This window comes from Magallana gigas, chromosome 1 (assembly GCF_963853765.1).
Source record: "Magallana gigas chromosome 1, xbMagGiga1.1, whole genome shotgun sequence".
Taxonomy (NCBI): domain Eukaryota; kingdom Metazoa; phylum Mollusca; class Bivalvia; order Ostreida; family Ostreidae; genus Magallana; species Magallana gigas.
Window position 1 is genome coordinate 23,735,108 of NC_088853.1, and position 18,773 is coordinate 23,753,880.

Consider the following 18,773-nt stretch of genomic DNA (forward strand, 5'->3'; position numbering starts at 1 on the left):
TCCCTATTACTCCGTCGTTTTATAACAAAATGCAAAATAAAAATAGATTTTTCCAAAAATATTTCCAAACATCGTTTTCCATGAACTGTTTTGTTATTTATGAGGCAGTTTTGTATGCGTTAATATAACACGAAATGAAAGTCAATTAAAACTGCTTATATTTTTGCATCATTTCCGTATGGTTATTTATGAGACACTCTCGGGACACCATCTGTGTTTGTAACATGCTTATGTTGAAATATTAATCATGCCCTTACTTCAATTTAAAAACAAAATATAAATCTGAAGCAAAGGCTATAGGGAGCAAAAATACAATGTGTATATTAGTAAGACAAAAGACAATAGTCTTTTAAGAAATTATATCAAAATATCAAATTATCACGTCTTAAGTGTTTATAAAGGCATTGTCATTGTCATAGGTTGAGATTTTTTACACATCTTGTTTTTTTTTTCATTTTATGTTTAGAAAGCTTAATTTACATTTTCTAAGTAACCCCAAACTTGGTGGTCAATCTTTGAGTTACATGTACATTTCCCAATAAACTATAAAATGTCTTTGCAGAGTAACTGCTGACACTTTTTGTATTTCAAACCGTGTGAGTTGATGACCGTACGCTTTACCAGAATTCAACCTAATAAGTAATTATTCTTAACTGAATTAAAAACTAACGTTTATTTTCAATAAACCAGCCCGGAATAGTAAAAAAAAAGAAGAGAGATTAAGGTGTTGGACACGTTTTTACGGAGAGTTTACATCAAAATAAAAACTTGCAATAAAATAATATTCAATGATTACGTAAAGCATAAATATATTTCCAGGGAAATTATTTAGGGTATCCATAAAAATTGTGATTTAAATAATTTGCAAAAAATGAAAAAATACAATATAATTCCAATTGGTTTATTAAATGCGACATTTTTTAAAAGGTTAAAACTTTACAGAACGTGGTAGCAAGGAACGCCGGTTGACAGATTAACGTCATGGCGGACTGGTTTATCAAGCAACGCGGATATTTATCTTGGATCGGACATTTTTGGTTAATACGAAAATTTAATAAATAAAATGGATTCAACAGATGTGATTTTAGTTCTGATGGAAATGTCTTTACGGAATGGGGTCCCCTACAAACCCGGAAAGTGAAGGGCGAGTTAATCATTGGGCATATACATTGGTAACTTTTAGGATAACAACTTTGCTTTGAAATATGTATATAAATATGCGTACAATTTCCAAAATTACACACATATACCACGACAAATTGGTAGTGAACTTTGTAGATTAATTTGCGAACCATGAACAAATTATAGTGTATGTATACTTGTTACAACGGTATATAAACGAATGATATATGAAAAAAATGGGAAAGTTAAATTTGAAGGGGGTGGGGGGTGTTAGTTGACAGTCTTTTAACTGAAGTTCAGAGATAAAGATTATGGTACGTGAAACCTGACCCACAGAACAACATTTGAGATAAGGCGCACTATACACCCACTCCTTCATTTAAAATGAAATAAGAGTTCGTAACTTTTTCTTGTCACCTGCAACAACAAAAATTAAGGCCATTTACATATAATTGTAACCAATTTGTGTTGAGATTTTCATCACTGTCCGCTCCTTTACAAAATAAGCCATGCAGACACTTTTTTTAATATTAAGAAAAATTTCGGACACAGTTCTCACTAAATGAAGAAAAAAACTTGGTTCAACATATTAAGCATATTACATATTGAACATATTAATGTACAATACTATAATTTCAGGCACACATTTCAGTCATACATTAATGTAAACTAGTGTTTATTCCTGTGTTTGCACGGGATATCATCTAATATTTATATTATTTTTGTTTTTGTTTTGTTTTGGTTTTTTTTATTATTTTTTTTGGCTTCGTAAAATAATGCAAACCCCGATTGTTCCCCAGCTGTACGTCATTTTCGTCATTTAAGAGCTGTATTGAACTCTACCTACAAATTTGATTTGCATAATGTTAACGTTAACACCTACAAAGACTTTGGGTGTAAATATTTCCTGATAAATGACATCACAATAAAGCGAACAATAATATAATAAATTAATAATAATGTTATAATATTATGTCTCCTGCCAGTTTGTCGCTACATATTCAATACTCATCTATTATCGCATAGTATACAAAATACTTATATAGCGTAATCATACTATGCCGAAATAGAGCACGTCAAATGTTTTCAACGAAAATCTTACATGTACAAGAGACGACAGCAGAATTCGAACTCACGATGCTAAAATCATTCTAGCTTGAAGCTAAACGCGTTACCGCATCGCTATATTATTTGATAATGCAAAATGGTGGTATTGATATATATATAAAACGTAGATATATACACGATCGACATCAAGCAATTAAAATGAATTAATCTTTCCAAAAACACTTTGTTATTGACGGTAATTTTAAAGTTAAAGTTTCTGATAAACGTATGAACAAATTAAATGAACATTTTTCAAAGAAATTCTACATGAGAATCACAAAAACGCTTTTTTAAATGACGCTTGATAAAGAATGTACAATAAAAAAAATCAATGAGATTTCGTCAGCTAAACATTTCGAGTTCTGACTTTTTATTCTACAACAACTTGTTGATTAAATAAACAATCAAATTGATGCATCAAACGCTTGCTTTTCCAGTGATTATTTTTAAGGACCAGTCAACACTCAAACGTCACAGCTACTTATAAGAAAGCACGTCAGTATATTCAACAGTCGGCTTAATAATAACAATAGTGTTGTTAAATATTGTATATAAAGAATTACAGCATTATTGTAAATAATAGCATTTATGTAAATTGTGATATGTTATTTTTATGCTAGTACCAAAATAGTAGTCTAGTCATAATATAACTGTAATTCTAATTTTTGAGTACTTTTGAGTATTTAACTGATCTTCCTTTTTGTCTACATTAGCCAATCAGAGTGCGGCATTTAGTCGCACGATGTTTTGACTACGTTACTATAACTGTCATTCGTTCATTCGCCGTTCGAACGACTCTCACGATCTACGGAATTTCTGAATTTCCTCAAACCTCACACTGTGTGTTTCATCCGTGAAAATGACTTGTGCCATGCGGATCCACGAAAAGTGACTACTGACATTTTGTCATATGCGGAATACCTCAATGAGGGGGTTGGTATCCTTGCAGTTATTATAGGGCAGCTACTTAGACGTCAACCATGGGCCTCTATGCCATGACTGTGAACAAGCAGCTCAAGTCAGAGACTGAAAAGCTTCATGGAATTCATTGTTGGTCTCATCGTGGTTTCTGGGCGGACCTGACCTACCTGGGAGAGATGGGGTCAACATTGAATCTGGTTCTCGCCACATGAAAAAAAACCATCACAACATTAGAATAGCTGTCCTTCAATATTCAAGATAAGCAGTCTAACATATTTTTATTATTCTTTGAGCTAAATTGCATTCATATTGTTCAATATATTTACAGGCATATGCATATAATTCACAATTAGCTGGTAGGTGTATAAAGAATGTTCATATGTACTATTTTTTCCTGTTCACATGCAGGGTCATGTTTACTATATTACTGGTTCACATGCAGAGATGTGTGTACCCCTTTTCTGATGCACATGCAGAGTTATGTGTACTATTTTTCTGGTTCACATGCAGAGTCGTGTGTACTATTTGTCTGGTTCACATGCAGAGTCCTGTGTAATTGATTCACATGCAAAGTCATGTGGTTTATTTTTCTGGTTCACATGCAGAGTCGTGTATACTATTTGTTTGGTTCACATGCAGAGTCATGTGGTTTATTTTTCTGGTTCACATGCAGAGTCTTGTGTACTATTTGTTTGGTTCACATGCAGAGTCGTGTGTACTAATTTTGATTCACATGCAGAGTCGTGTGTAATAATTTTGATTCACATGCAGAGTCGTGTGTACTATTTTGATTCCCATGCAGAGTCGTGTGTACTAATTTTGATTCACTTGCAGAGTCGTGTGTACTAATTTTGATTCATGTGCACAGTCGTGTGTACTAATTTTGATTCCCATGCACAGTCCTGTGCAATATTTTTTCTGGTTCACATGCAGAGTCATGTGCACTATTTTTCTGGTCAGTATGCAGAGTCGTGTTGACTATTTTTTCTGTTTCTCACTCATGGTCATGTGGACTATTAGTAATGCACATGCAGAGATTCCATTTTTATATGCTCATGCAGATTCATGTACACATGCTTTATGTGTATTGTTGCATGTATGTAAGTTTACATGTGAATCTAAAGATATACACTGTTATGGCGCAAGTCTTGATAATTGCATTTTCCTGTTTAATGTCTGTGTGTCAAAAATTGCAATTAATCAAATAATAATTAGCTCGTGTGCACCTATATCCGCATGATTTGAGTGTAAATTTGTACACTCCAAAGTTGTATTAATTGTATATTGGGTACATTTAGAAAATTGATTTTAACAGTTTTAAAATATCTTGTAGGCGTTACCATGCCAAAACGCAAACATCCTGTGGAGACAAGTGAAGGTACTAGAGCAAAACATAAACCTCAGGCTGAAGCAATCGATTACCAAAGACTTGCGCAAGAAATTGTTAAATTGCAAAAACCCAACTCTGATGCATTAAGCAGTACAGTGGTAGCCCTAGAAAATGCTGCATCTGCTACATATGCAAAGACCGTCAATGAGTTACCTGCACCAACGACTGCTTCTTCGTCTATGCAAGATAACCCTATAGTGTCAGTAGTATCTCAACTTTTAGAAAACACAGGTGAGCCAGTAGGCACAAACAAAGGTTTCTTCAATTCTGATAATCTTATCTCTGTAACAGAAGGTATTCCTCTTGGTGCAACAATTCCACAAAAGATAAAGGCAAAAATTTGGTCGAATGATTTTTTTAATTTAAAAGTATTATTGTCGCACCAAGATGAAGAACCTCTTACGTTGTGCATTACTCCAGGGGTCATTAATGTGCAGCAAAGTTTAAAATCAAAAACCCCCATGTTCATCAGTCAGTGGACTGATGCCTTTCTTATCTTTATTAACATTAGAATTCAAAAACACCCATCAGAAACTCCCAATTTATTGAAATACATGAGCTTTTTTAGAGAAATGCAAAGACTGCATGGGGATGTTGCTTGGAGAACATATGACGAATCTTTCAGAAAGCTTAGGGAGTCTTTGGCTGTAGATTGGCAAAAACCTATTGAGGAATTAAGAGGTAAATGTATTGCCATGTCCAACATTTGCAGTAAAAAATCTTACTAATATTATTAATTGTGTTGTTTTGAACCCTGCTCTATACAAGGGTCACAGCTTCAGGATAGGGGCAGACACTCATGCAGCACATTTGGGTTATTCTGAAAACTGCATTCAATAAATAGGAAGATGAAAATCTGATGCTATTCGCAGATACATATGTCTGTCAAGCTTTACATTTTAAATATGTATAACAAATGCTATGTATATAAATTTTTCTTGGAAGATTTTCACAGTTCAGAAGTTAACTGCTGTGTATCATAATTGTATCTGATATGCATTGTTTGTGTTTTTAATTCAATTTATAGATTAGTTGTATTTCAAAATTCAGTTCTCATCACAATTCCCTATCATTTGTTTTATATTGGACATTATTCAAAGTGTGATTCATGTATACATTTATTTATACTATGTGTATGATGTGGTTACACATAACATAACACAGGTCAGAAGTAAAATGATGTGTTTATGTCTGCTGTATAGTTTTTAACCATTGTTTCTGTTGTTTGATTTTGTCATTTGAGTAACATGCGCCTACTGGTTCATCTGAAAATGTTTGATTACATGTATATCTGTCCTAACATGTTTGATAGTATAACAAACTTTTAACATGTATATTTTATAGCAGCTGTTATATTAACACAGGGCAGAAGTCAACTGATGTGTTTATACTTGCAAGGTTAAAAATAAGATGTTCCTAGTGGTATTCAAATTTTTAACTGGTTTGGTTATAGATAATCTGTGCCTCCATGATATATTAATATTTATATCTCCATATAAGGCAGGTGTTAGTCATTGCTATATGTGTTGTATGTACTGCCATCTTTCATATTGTTGACTACCATGATCTGGCTAGTCCACTTTGTGTGGGGTCTTTTGTGCAAACCTGCTGTTTGCTTTTAGTGGCTGTTTTTGTTCAACAATATTTTTGTTGTATGTATATTTGGTACATGTTGATAATTATGTATACATCTTTGTTAAATATGGGGGAGGTCATTTGCTCACCTTTCATAACTTACATTCAATGTCTGGTAATTGATATTATGACTATTTGAAGACCTCACCTTATTGCCTATATTTTCTTATTAGCAAAAATAAATGGCAGTACATACACACAACCATGTTTTATATTTTTCTATCAATCTTAGACAGATCAACAATATTACATAATACAGCATCATTGTAAATAATAGCATTTATGTAAATTGTGATATGTTATTTTTATGCTAGTACCAAAAATAGTAGTCTAGTCATAATATAACTGTAGTTCTAATTTTTGAGTACTTTTGAGTATTTAACTGATCTTCCTTTTTGTCTACATTAGCCAATCAGAGTGCGGTATTTAGTCGCGCGATGTTTTGACTACGTCACTATAACTGTCAGCTGTCAACAAGTTTGTAAATACCCGCAGTCAACCCACCCTCCTTCCCCTTCATCACCTTTGTAGTTGGGGATTTATTTTGCAATGTATTACACATGTATGTTGCTGTTGGTGTGAAATGCTGTTTTTGTTCAACAATATTTTTGTTGTATGTATATTTGGTACATGTTGATAATTATGTATACATCTTTGTTTAATATGGGGGAGGTCATTTGCTCACCTTTTATAACTTCCATTCAATGTCTGGTAATTGATATTATGACTGTTTGAAGACCTCCCCTTATTGCCTATTTTTTCTTATTAGCAAAAATAAATGGCAGTACATACACACAACCATGTTTTATATTTTTCTATCAATCCTAGACAGATCAACAATATTACATAAACACTTTTAAAATATCCAATTAAAATACGTTTACTTGTTAAGGGCAAACACGTTCAATCAATTATATTGTATTTGGAACCTGGGTCCTGTAAAATGTTACGTGGGGACTAAACGTGTTATGTATTGTTCAATTTATTACACTCAATACTCAGTTAGCACATACTTGTATTTTATAGGAAGGTCCTGAGCAAGGACCTTGTAAGAAATTTAACCTTTAAGTCTTACTTGAAATGACCTTATGTTTTAAGGAGACTGGCTGGTCAAGAAATTACCCATCAGATCATTTTTAACATGATTTCTTTAGCCCTATTTTTTTTAGTAAATATATTATCAATCGTGCCGTTATTTTTTTTAGTATCTACATCAAGAATAAAGTTTTAAACAAACCAATGTTAATTACAATCTTGATAAATTTCTAAATCCATGCAAATTGACCGGAAAATTTGATTATTCACTGTAAAAAGAGTTCTGCATTATGAATGAATGACAAATTAAAACTATAAGGCGAAAAGTTCAAATAAATTCAACACTGACGCAAAAATCTCATGTTTCCGTTTTATCTAATAAATAATTCAAAACCTCTAGAGAAAATGTATTGATTGAGAATAACTTGTTCTCTAAACTTTCCGTGTGATCTTAAATCTCGTCGCTTCCAGTACATCTGATATGGCTGATTAATGTGCTGTGATACAGATCACTTCAAGTCTATGAGGAGCTCTATCAATATTCATTTGAAGCAGACATCCAGAGACATGCATGTCAATAAAATATCATACATATTAAAGCAATATCAGCTGTAGTTTTTTTAGAATTTTATTTTGCTGCAAAAACCTGCTAGTATGATATGTCTGCCTGTAACTTAAATTTTTATGATATAGAAGATTTGTAAAAATCATTAATTTTAGTCAGGAGAAAGATTTCACTTATAAGGAATATATAGACGATCAATTTTTGTATGACGACAATGATTCAATTTTGCTCCAATTTTGACTTCTTAATGGCTTTTCCCACAAAAACAGAGCTAACAGAAATTTAAAAACCATGATATGTTTTTGTCATTTTAGTAGAAAAATACATTTTCTTTTTTAAAAATCTCAACATGAAAATTGCAGCTCATATTGCGTTAAAGGGCTATTGTATTGGGACAAACACATTTTCGTACTAATTGAGAATAATTTCAATTTGTAAAAAATGAATGTTTTTGATCAACGAACAACAAAAGAATAATTATTGGTTTACTTAAAAATATTTGGCCTGTGTTGATTCTCTCATTAAAAACATAAATGATAGCATGCAAAAAGCCCCTTTTTACATTACTCATCATTTAAGCAGTAATTTGTGTACCTAGATCTTTTAATTTGTCGAAGTCGTTTTCACAATTTCCGTACCACTTGTCTTTTTTCTATTAATTTGATATCCAAGTTCGAAAGCGTATGGTACAGGCAGAATACACAAACTGCTTTAATACTCTACTATCTCAATACTGTTGAGTAACCTGCCGCACTTGTGTTTGTTATGTCAGTCTTATTACTTAACATCCTACCCACCGATCACTATCTGTGACTTCGTATTTCGCCGTTTATACTGTCACCAAATTCATTTTTTTTTCTGAGCATTTGCTTTATCTGCTATCTTCGTCTATCAGTTATTACAAAATTTTGAATTTGTAAATGAAGATTGTTACTAAATATAAATTGTACTCGTGTCTAGTATATCGATTTAACATTACTTCCATTCATGTATGTCATATATTTTACCTATTTGTAATATTTTTACTATTTTATACTCGGTAAAAGCATTTTTTTCCAAGTTTTAATTTGATTTGACATCTGAGTTTATTATACCTTTGTTATCTACCAGCAAGGTCTTGCACGGAACGGTACTGTTCGTTTTAGAGGTGAAGTGGCACGTTTGAGGGTCTGTAAGAACATATTAAGAGTTTTCAGTTCAAATTTAGCTTTCTCATTTAAAATGAGTGTTTTTTGTTTTATATCCCCAGACACGTAACAACTAGGAGAGGGGACCGAGAAGGGGACTGTCCCACTGTTTGATTTTTAACATGATTTTTAAAAGGAGAAAAATAAATATAAATAATTAAATGTTCTAGTTTATTTTCATTGGTCACCACGTAAAACTATGAATAATAATACTCAAGTAAACTAAATTGTTTTCTAAAGTTGATAAATGGATCCCCGTAAGGAAGAACTTTTAATGTAAACACAATATATACAAAGTTTAACGGAAAATTATTTACCTAATACAGGTAAATGTTTCCTCGTTATATTACGTTTTCTTTTTTTATTTATTTTTGGTGACTTTGGAAGTCTACATATAATTGCTGACATAAGGTAAAACATTTTTCTGTGTTGTTATCTTGTAAATTAAGAACCATACACCCTTTCTGTGACACCGCCTTTATTTCATTATTTTTTTCCGCAATTTTGTTTTGTTTTTGGTTTGTTTTGTTTTTTGTTTCATTTTTTGTTTTGTTTTGTTGTGTTGTTTTTTTTTTTTTTTTTTTTTTTGGGGGGGGGAGTGTTTTTTGAAACCTTTATTACATTAACAAACAGATAGATATACAGTTCATTTAGTACACATTCACATCATTATGAAAAAGAAATCTATTAAGTTGATGGCGCAAAGAGGTAAATTAATGGATTTGTTCAGTATGAATTTCTACATCCGTGTATGAACAGTATAATCACAAAACAAGTTTTTTGTCGTTCTTTCGCCTTTTTTTGAAAAATAGATCTCACTTAAAAAAAATAGTATGCATAATAACAGTGTTTTATCATAGTAGAGGACTTGCCGAGAAACCCTGTTCAACGTTACAAAATATCAGAAGACCCAAGGGTTTACGGGGATTAACCCCGGGCTGTTTTCCATACACCCTATGGCCGAAGGCCGAGGGCTGTGTTAAAGACAGTAAATTCTCGTACACACTTGATTGGACCTGAATAACGAATTTAGTTTCCTATGTCCAATCAAGTGTGTAGTGCACTTTCAAGATATGCTATTTATGCATTTGAAAATGCATTGTGTCGACACTTTATTTACCTTCGGCTCAAGTCGGGTGTACGGAAATTTACACTAATCTTGCTAGCCTATCACCTATTAAAAGGTACATAGGACAAAAAAAAGAAATCTATAGAGTATTGATAGCGGGTTGAGTAATTTTTCCCCATTGATCGATGCCTTTAAAGCAAGCAAAGCTCGCCGACGCCCAGCGCCGATGAGCAAATCGATCTCTGAGAACCAGTGCACGCGAAAAGAACGAAATAAACATACAGATTCCTTAAGAAAATTAAATTGTTTGGGCATCATCCCATAATGCTCTCTTAAGCTTTCTCCCGTAGTCTATGCCAAAAACTGACTCGTAATTTACGGTTCTTTTAGGTTAGAAACCACGTTTTAATGTTTGTCGTCACAGTGATATCGCGCCATATTTGCCGCAATAAATTTTCAGGTGAATCAAAGATATGTAATTCCTGTTCTCTGATAACTGTCAAAATATCACAAAGTTAACACTGATGCGAGATATTGCATTGTTTATATTTACATCTTTTATTTTTCCTGCGCTTGCCCCAACGGTAGCACCGTAAAGCATATTAAAACGCGTACATCATCGGATATTGCATTGTATTGTTTATATTTACATCTTCCTTTTAACAAATGAATGAATTGTCCATAAGCGGAAAGTAACTAAATTAAGAATAATGTACACCATTATGTTCGATAAAAGTATTAACTAAATTGAAAAATTGAGTAAAACTAATCATGTACACGTGCACATTAATTTGAGGTAGATAACTTCCATCAATAAACTTCCATTTGGATGAGAGCGTACTTTAAATATTATTGAATTAGTTTTGAAGCATACATTTATCAGATCCAGTGCCTTGTCTGCAACTGTGCTACCCTATTAATGCATCTACATTTCATGCTGTAAAAGAAGTAAGACACAGTTTAAGTTTATTTTCCTTTCTATATTTTATCGCAATTTACTTTTTGCTTTTCTGTTCCGTGCTCAGGCAAACTTTACAATATCCGATTTTAAAAAATAATATCGAATGAACAGTTTGCATTGAAAGCCATTAATAAATCATGATGTATAATGAGCAACTGATTTTATGGCGACCATTTATAGGCAATTTTACATCTTTTGCAAGGATCTATGTTGTTAATATATATATATTTTTGGGGTTTTCTGTTCAGTTGTTCTACTTTTTGTTCCTAATTTTATCAATTTTTAAAGTGATAGATATTTATTAAAAACTGGTTTCCCGCCACTGCCATCCTATAAAGAATTGTCTGATAAGACTCAATCATTTTATGAATAATTGTTGAATTAGTTTCCTCATTTGGTTGAACTAATCCAACAAGAGTGAAGGATGATATCACACAGTATGAATTATAAAAATAAAGGGTACAGAGAAAAATGCACAGATTCCAACGTTTCTATTTCATTAGCGCTTTCTGGATTTTAAAAATCCATTTAAGGTGAACATACAAACATTTTTGTGTGAAATATAAATACGTTATTAATAATTTTTTTTCCCAAAACTAAACACTTAAATCTAAATATATAAGTCAGGCAGGTCTTTGTATTTGTACATATATTGATGTTGTTATCGTATTTTGAAATTGAAATTAAAATTGAAACCAATATGCAAAAAAGATATATATCTACTTCTTGTTCAAAGGGTGATTGTGGTAGCAATGGTGTTGAAAAAAGTGTGGTTGGTAATTTTCACCAAGGTTCCAGTATATTTTCAGAATGGAGTCGAGGAAGGCAGTGTTCTTCAAATACACTCATCCGGATTTTGTAATAGTATCTCAATGCAAACGAAGTTCTGGATTGAACTTCAGGAGATGTATATTTCATTTCAAAAATGGAGATGAGCTGTATCAGCACGTTTTTTAGTGTGCTACACATGTTTTTATTTAATTTATGTGATCTGCCAAATCATTTTTGTTTTAAAAACACATTGCTACGATGCTGGATCTCGTCCACATTCTATGGCAATATTAGAGAATCATTTGTGGAAAATGGTCCTTTTCTGTCCCTAGAGTCGGCTACATCTATGTGTTTTATAGAGTCGTCTGGAACAGGTATCTTTATTTGTAAAGAAACGTTCTTAGTCAACTGGAAAATCTCCAACTAATTGGTCAATGTCGAAGCAAAATTCTTTGAAATTCTTTTCATTCTATTGTCCATTATTTATGCAGGGTCCTTTGAGATGGTCACAATCTCAGTGTTGTCTAGTTATTCATGTACATTGTACAACTACTAACATACTACTGATATTAAATTTATGCAAGTTCAACTCCCATGAATACTTTCAGTACTTTGATTCTTTAATGAGGTTTTTGGTTATTTTTAGCCAAATTTACTTTAATAAGGTTTTGGTTTATTTTAAGCCAAATTTTCTGTCAAAGATTTCTAAATTATTTATCGTAGATGATACGAATTTTAATACACTCGTTGCTTATGTATTTCATATGGTTAAATCCATTTTTGAAGAAATTTAACATCACCTTGCTTATTTTGTATATTATATGTAGATCGGGGGTATCACAAGTGAACACTGTCTCACGAAAATCGTGTTTTTTCGTATTAACTGCATATGAGATATGTTCTGTAATTAAAACAAGAAAATATAATCCAAACGATTACATGATAGGCGTAAAATATAAAATTTGTTTCGCTTTTTCTTGGAATTGGAATTCTTTTTTCTTTAACTTCAGACTTAAACTACGCATAACGGATCATTTAGCAAAACTCTTAAAAGCAAGTACAAAGTGAATACATTCACCAATTTATTTATATGCACAGATACATTATGGGTATAACCTTTTTAGACTTCTATTTGTTTCTTTACCGGTAATAGTGTTGATAAACGGCAAATATTAAAATGGCAAGCCATTGATTGATTTTTTCGGAATCTGAAAGCGTTTGCTTTTCTCGAATTTTATTAAATGTGTACAGAATAGATTTTTCCGTATTTTTCTTTTTTAATTTAATTTGGTTATTAATTGTTGAGGTTTTTTTATCATATAATTGATTTACTTAGTAAAATACTAATTCTGCTGCCTTTATATCACGAACTAACATTTTTGGATTTAAACATGTTGATTAAAACTTATAAAAAATTTAAAACATTTTACTTTTAACATTTAACTAGATGCTCCGGAATATGGACACAGCAAACATCCCATATAGCGTACATCAGTGTTCTAAGTGTCCGGGAGATACAGAGTACCATTGTATATCATGTACATGTGATCTGTGCCCCCAGTGTAAAGAGAAGCATGTAAAAGATCAAAAAACAATAGACCATGATGTTGTGAATCGCCGAGATTAAATAAACTACACCCCAACAGAAGAGATCTGTGTGAGACATTCTAGCAATGTATATAAAAATTACTGTGAACCTAGTGAACTCCCAGTCTGCTACCATTGTAGAAAACATAAAAACCACAGACAACTAGATGTAAGAACTGCATTTGAAACAAGCGACAACAATACAGAGGAACCATTCATGCTATCAGAAGTGAGGCTCTCTTTTACAGACCTTTTCTCCTCCCACCAATCAAAGCTGATTTCAAAATATGTCACACAGATTTCTCCCTCTATCAATCAGATATGTTAACAAATGCCAGGACACTGAAAGATCTCATTGACAAAGTGATAAAAGATTTCATGTACAATGTGTTTTGTGACTTTAATTTCAAACACAGTCGTTTAAAACAAAAGATACAAATGAGCCGACACATCGTTAGCCTTCAGAGATATGAACACAGATATGAACAGTCAGCATTTCGTCCACTACAATTCCTTTCATCCAAAAAGATCCGCCTATCCCAAAAACATTTTACACTCCACACCAGCGAGCTCTCCGTGACAGAGTCACTCCTCAACAAGAAGGATGTAATGAAGTCATTAATTACAATCAAAATCAAAGACAGAGGAAATCGACGGGTAGGAAACGAGTGTCTGCTAAAACTTATATCTCCCCCCGTGGTACTTCAATCTCTCACAGTGACAGGTGTTGATGTTTGTTTACACATGTCCAGTGTGACATCAGACCGGGTCTGGATCAGTAATCATATATGCCATCTCATCTTGACATACACAACCGGTACCACTATATATCGTGTGCTTGGTTTCTGTAGGAATTTACATGGATTGCACACAGTGAACAGTAAAAATGAACTGTTTTATATTGATGAACATTATAACATCAACAAAGTGTCAAAGGATATGAAAACATTAACAACGTTGATAGAAGTAACAGACTTGACACAGGAACCACGATGTGTGTACTGCTCCCTGTCCACTGGGGATCTACTGGTCGGGATGTATAACTATCATACAATGACGGGCAATGTAACCAGGTACAATCAGAGCGGACAAGTGACACAAATCATACAACACGACAATATAGGATTTGAACTGTATAATGATCCTCACTATATAATACAGAACAACAATGGAGATGTCGTTGTGTCTGATTATGACAATGAGTTTGGTGCTGTAGTGGTGACAGAGCAATGTACAGGAATACATCGTTTCTCCTCCACAGGACCTTCATCAGGATCAGGACTAAAGCCACGTGAAATCTGTACTGATTCGCTATCAAACATACTAATGTGTAATGAATTGACAAGCACGGTACAGATAATAGACAAAGACGGTCATTTCCTGTCACATCTGCTGATAAGACCATCAGGGATATTCTCTCCACGAAGTCTGAGTTATGATGTCAACACTCACCGTCTCTGGGTCGGATCATCAGACAACAACACAGTGGTTATATACAGGTACATCACCAGGCAGGACGTTCTGACATGTAAGTCGGAGTTATAATCATTAACTTTAAAAGAAAATACAGATAAGTAAGACTAATTAGATACAAAGGAACCTATGTTATGATGTTATGGTATAGCTAAACCATTCGCTTCATAATTTGCGTCTGTTAATGAGCAAAATTTTTATCAGTTAAATCTGATGAAATATTTAGTAACTGGTTATGATTTTCAATATATAATGTCTGTATACCGGAACAAAATCACTAGATGATTGGGCAAAAGTGTTTAATTGTTAGATTATATTTTATCTTATCTTGTAAAAGTACACCATTGTTTAGATTAAAGAGCAGAGACTTGTGATTAGTCTATTGAACTATGTAAAAAATACTTTAATGAAAATCATGTCAATAATACATTATATAATATATTGCTTATGTCTGATGTTTGTAGATCTGCATCAAGCCATTGCTGATGTGATGGAGTCACATAGTGGAATTCCAAACACAGGGATAGAAGAACCACATCAGGGAAACCAGTGTCTGCTAAAACTATTGTCTCCCCCCGAGTTACTTTACTGTTTTATTGTGACAGGGGTCGATGATTGTTATCACATATCCTGTGTTACATCAGACCGGGTCTGGGTCAGTGATGATGAAAACAATTTAATCCTAACAAACACAACAGGCGTCCCCCTTCGTCATGTGGCGGATTTATGTACTGATGATGATTTATTTGGATTACATACAGTGACCAGTGAAATAGAATTGATTTATATAGATAAGAATTATAACATCAACAAACTGTCACAAGATATGAACACAACCACCATATTCATAGAGGCACCGTACCCAACATGGACACCAGTATGTGTGTACTGGTCCGCGTTCACTAGGGATCTACTGGTCGGGATGAATAATTATAGGGAAGGAAAAGTAACCCGGTACAACCAAAGCGGAGAACTGACACAAACCATATCACACGACAACTCAGGACTTCAACTCTATAATGCACTTACCTATGTAACAGAGAACAATAATGGGGAGGTCGTGGTGTCAGACGAAACAGCGTTAGTGGTGACAGAGCGTGGAGGAAGATATCGTTTCTCCTACACTAGACATCAAATAGGTTCAGGGCTTCTGCCACGTGGAATCTGTACTGACGCGCTGTCACACATTCTGGTGTGTGATGATCAAACCAAAACAGTACAGATGATTGATAGGGATGGTCAATTCATGTCAATTCTACTTACAAAATCAGAATTAATTGGTAAACCATGCAGTCTGAGTTATGATGTCAATACTTACTCTCTCTGGGTTGGATCATACAACAACAAGGTGTATGTCTACAGGTATATAGGAAAAGAGGACGCTCTGACAAGTAAGTCTGGGTCATTATAATTATTCACATTAGTTATATATAGATAAATAAGCCACACAGTCCATGTTAATTTACAAGTCAATAAGATACGGTGAAATTCTTTGTCAATATTAAAGTATTTTTGTTACTGATTTACATTAGCTGTATCTACCGCTCTCAACTAATTCAACCTCGCTGAGAAATGTACAACTTACATGACAAAAATGTCAATAACAAACTGTCAACCATCTCAAAAATCCATTAAACGAAATACAAATTCAAAGCAGAGCAACACGAACCTAAAAAAAGATAAAGGTAGGATCAACTACCTAGGCAGAGTGAGCATCCTCTGCTGACCGGTCACACATGCTTTTTGTCGTAACACTATTGCCATTTTTTCGACACCTGAGCTAACGTATTACGACCTCTTTTCGTCCATTGCCATCCGTCGTATATTAACATCCGGATATTATTAGCTTCCTCTCTAAAACTACTCGGTGATTTTGACCAGAATAAGTGTCTAGCATTGATACGGCAAGGTGAACATAAAGTGTGAAAATCATGACCCCAACCCCCCAGTTTGCTATAACGTATCTTGAATAATACAAAACCTTCTTCTCAACTTCTCTACTTCAAAAGTAGTGAAAACTAAACAGAATGCATAATTACGATGTACATGATATACTGTACCTAAAATATTTAGCCCCTGAGTTTGGCGTTTGGGCCTTGAAGTGCGTTAGTTTGGCCAAATTGTAAAAAGTACTGTGAAATCATTTAAATTCGTGGGAGCCAATTTTCGTGGATTATGACTTTTTTGCTCATTCGTGGGGATGTAATTTTATGGATGCGTCAGTTACTGTTTCAGTAACAAAGATAATTCTTTCTAAAATTGTTTTCGTTGAGGATTTAAATTCATGGAGGAGGGATACCCACGAATACCACGAAAATTGAGCCAACATGAATTCTAATGATTCCACAGTATATTAAAAATTATATTAAAAAAAATATTGCTCTCTACCTCCATAAATATTTAAGGAAAAAAACTAAATACATGACTATAATGTACATGTAGCTCTCTATCAAAATTTCGAAATACCTTGTCCCTTTCTCTGGGATTCAGTTCCTTAAGAGAAGGGCAAATATGGCAGATAAAAAGAAAATGTACTGAATCCAAGAAAATACCCTTTTCTGCCCCGTGTTAGTGGAAGATGAATATCATGCAAAATTATGATATGTTTGACGCTTTTTCTATAATTTGCGTAATCCATTGCTACTGAAGCAAGAGTCTCTAAAGATAGGGTCAATATTGCCGTATAGAAAATGTTCTAGTGTTATTATATTTTTTTCTTCATATTCACAGTCAAGGATATAAACCAAATGCATTTGTTATTAAGCTCCCGTGTTAAATTGTGAAATGTACTGCTTATGGAGTGGAAGATCAGGTTGTTTGTTGGGTGTGGGAGCAAGTAAGGACATATTATGAACATGTAATTATACAGTTACTTGGATCACTTGTGTAAACTATTTCTGTTGGTTATAATGCCATTAACACATCTTCACTAATTGGCCGCTTGTTTTGAGTAATTTTTTTAATCATTGCAATTAAATTATTGAGAAATATTTTACATATACTGTCTTGTTAATTAAAAACAAATTCTTTTTGTTAAATTGTTGCTATGAAGTCATCAAGTATAGTAAAAAAACAAACAAACAAAATATGTTATTGTTGCAGGTGTATTAGGTATACATGTGTTTATCAAGGTAACTATGAATGAAAAAAAAGTTAATAATCAAGAACAGTTTTTGTAATAGATACATGTGTGATGGATATACGAATATGTTTTATCAATGTTATTATATAGATATGATTTGGAAAAATCAAAAGTTGATATTCTTTTGTAGGTGAAAACAGACTGGGAACTGTTGGGGACACCATGTCGAGCTCAACATCAGTCGTAGAATATTGACAGGTTGTAAATGTTTGTACAAGTGTAGGTTGCTTTTAAAACTACACATTTTTGCAGCTGCATCTGCAGCTGAAATTGACTTGTGTACTGGAATCATTAATTTTCGTGGGGGCCAATTTTCGTGGATTGCTAAAGTTTTTCAGGTTCGTGGGGACGTAATTTCGTGCATTCTCTTATACCTACAGAGGAAATATGACTTTATTACCCTAATTTATTAATTCGTGGAGGATGTTAATTCGTGGATGAAAGGTACCCACGAATTCCACGAAAATTGAGCCACCACGAAATCTAATGATTCCACAGTATATTTCACATGGACAGAAAAAAAAATCACGGATTCGTCGTAAATATATGAATTTCAAAGGAAGAATATTTATTTTATGTGGTTTCAGTAAAAAAAAACTATGACTTGGATTACATGTATCAATGAACAGATGGATTAAACAACAATATTTCATGATCTCAGTTTCTTGCGATTGTTCTTTAATATAAGCGATTGATGAGGCAGGGTAGACCTAATTGGTTCCTTGAACCACACTCCCCCAACAATGTTATTTTTATTTAGTTCCAAACAATTTGATGAGTTGTTTTTTTATTACAGAAAACGTAAAGG

General features: G+C 33.3%; 1 protein-coding gene across 1 annotated transcript; it reads left to right on the plus strand.

Moving 5' to 3' along the window:
* The first annotated feature begins 9,326 nt into the window (after positions 1-9,326).
* LOC109617550 (uncharacterized) lies at positions 9,327-18,773 on the plus strand. Its single transcript, XM_034466149.2, has 4 exons — positions 9,327-9,373; positions 13,211-14,878; positions 15,288-16,214; positions 18,096-18,773. The coding sequence occupies exons 2-4, from the start codon at positions 13,672-13,674 to the stop codon at positions 18,158-18,160; spliced, it is 2,199 nt and encodes a 732-aa protein (XP_034322040.2). The 5' UTR covers positions 9,327-9,373; positions 13,211-13,671; the 3' UTR covers positions 18,161-18,773.

Coding starts and splice junctions, on each gene's coding strand:
- LOC109617550 (XM_034466149.2), top strand. CDS start 13,672: ATGTTAACAAATGCCAGGACACTGAAAGATCTCATTGACAAAGTGATA. Junction 14,879..15,287: donor CAGGCAGGACGTTCTGACAT/GTAAGTCGGAGT, acceptor TGATGTTTGTAG/ATCTGCATCAAGCCATTGCT. Junction 16,215..18,095: donor AAAAGAGGACGCTCTGACAA/GTAAGTCTGGGT, acceptor ATTCTTTTGTAG/GTGAAAACAGACTGGGAACT.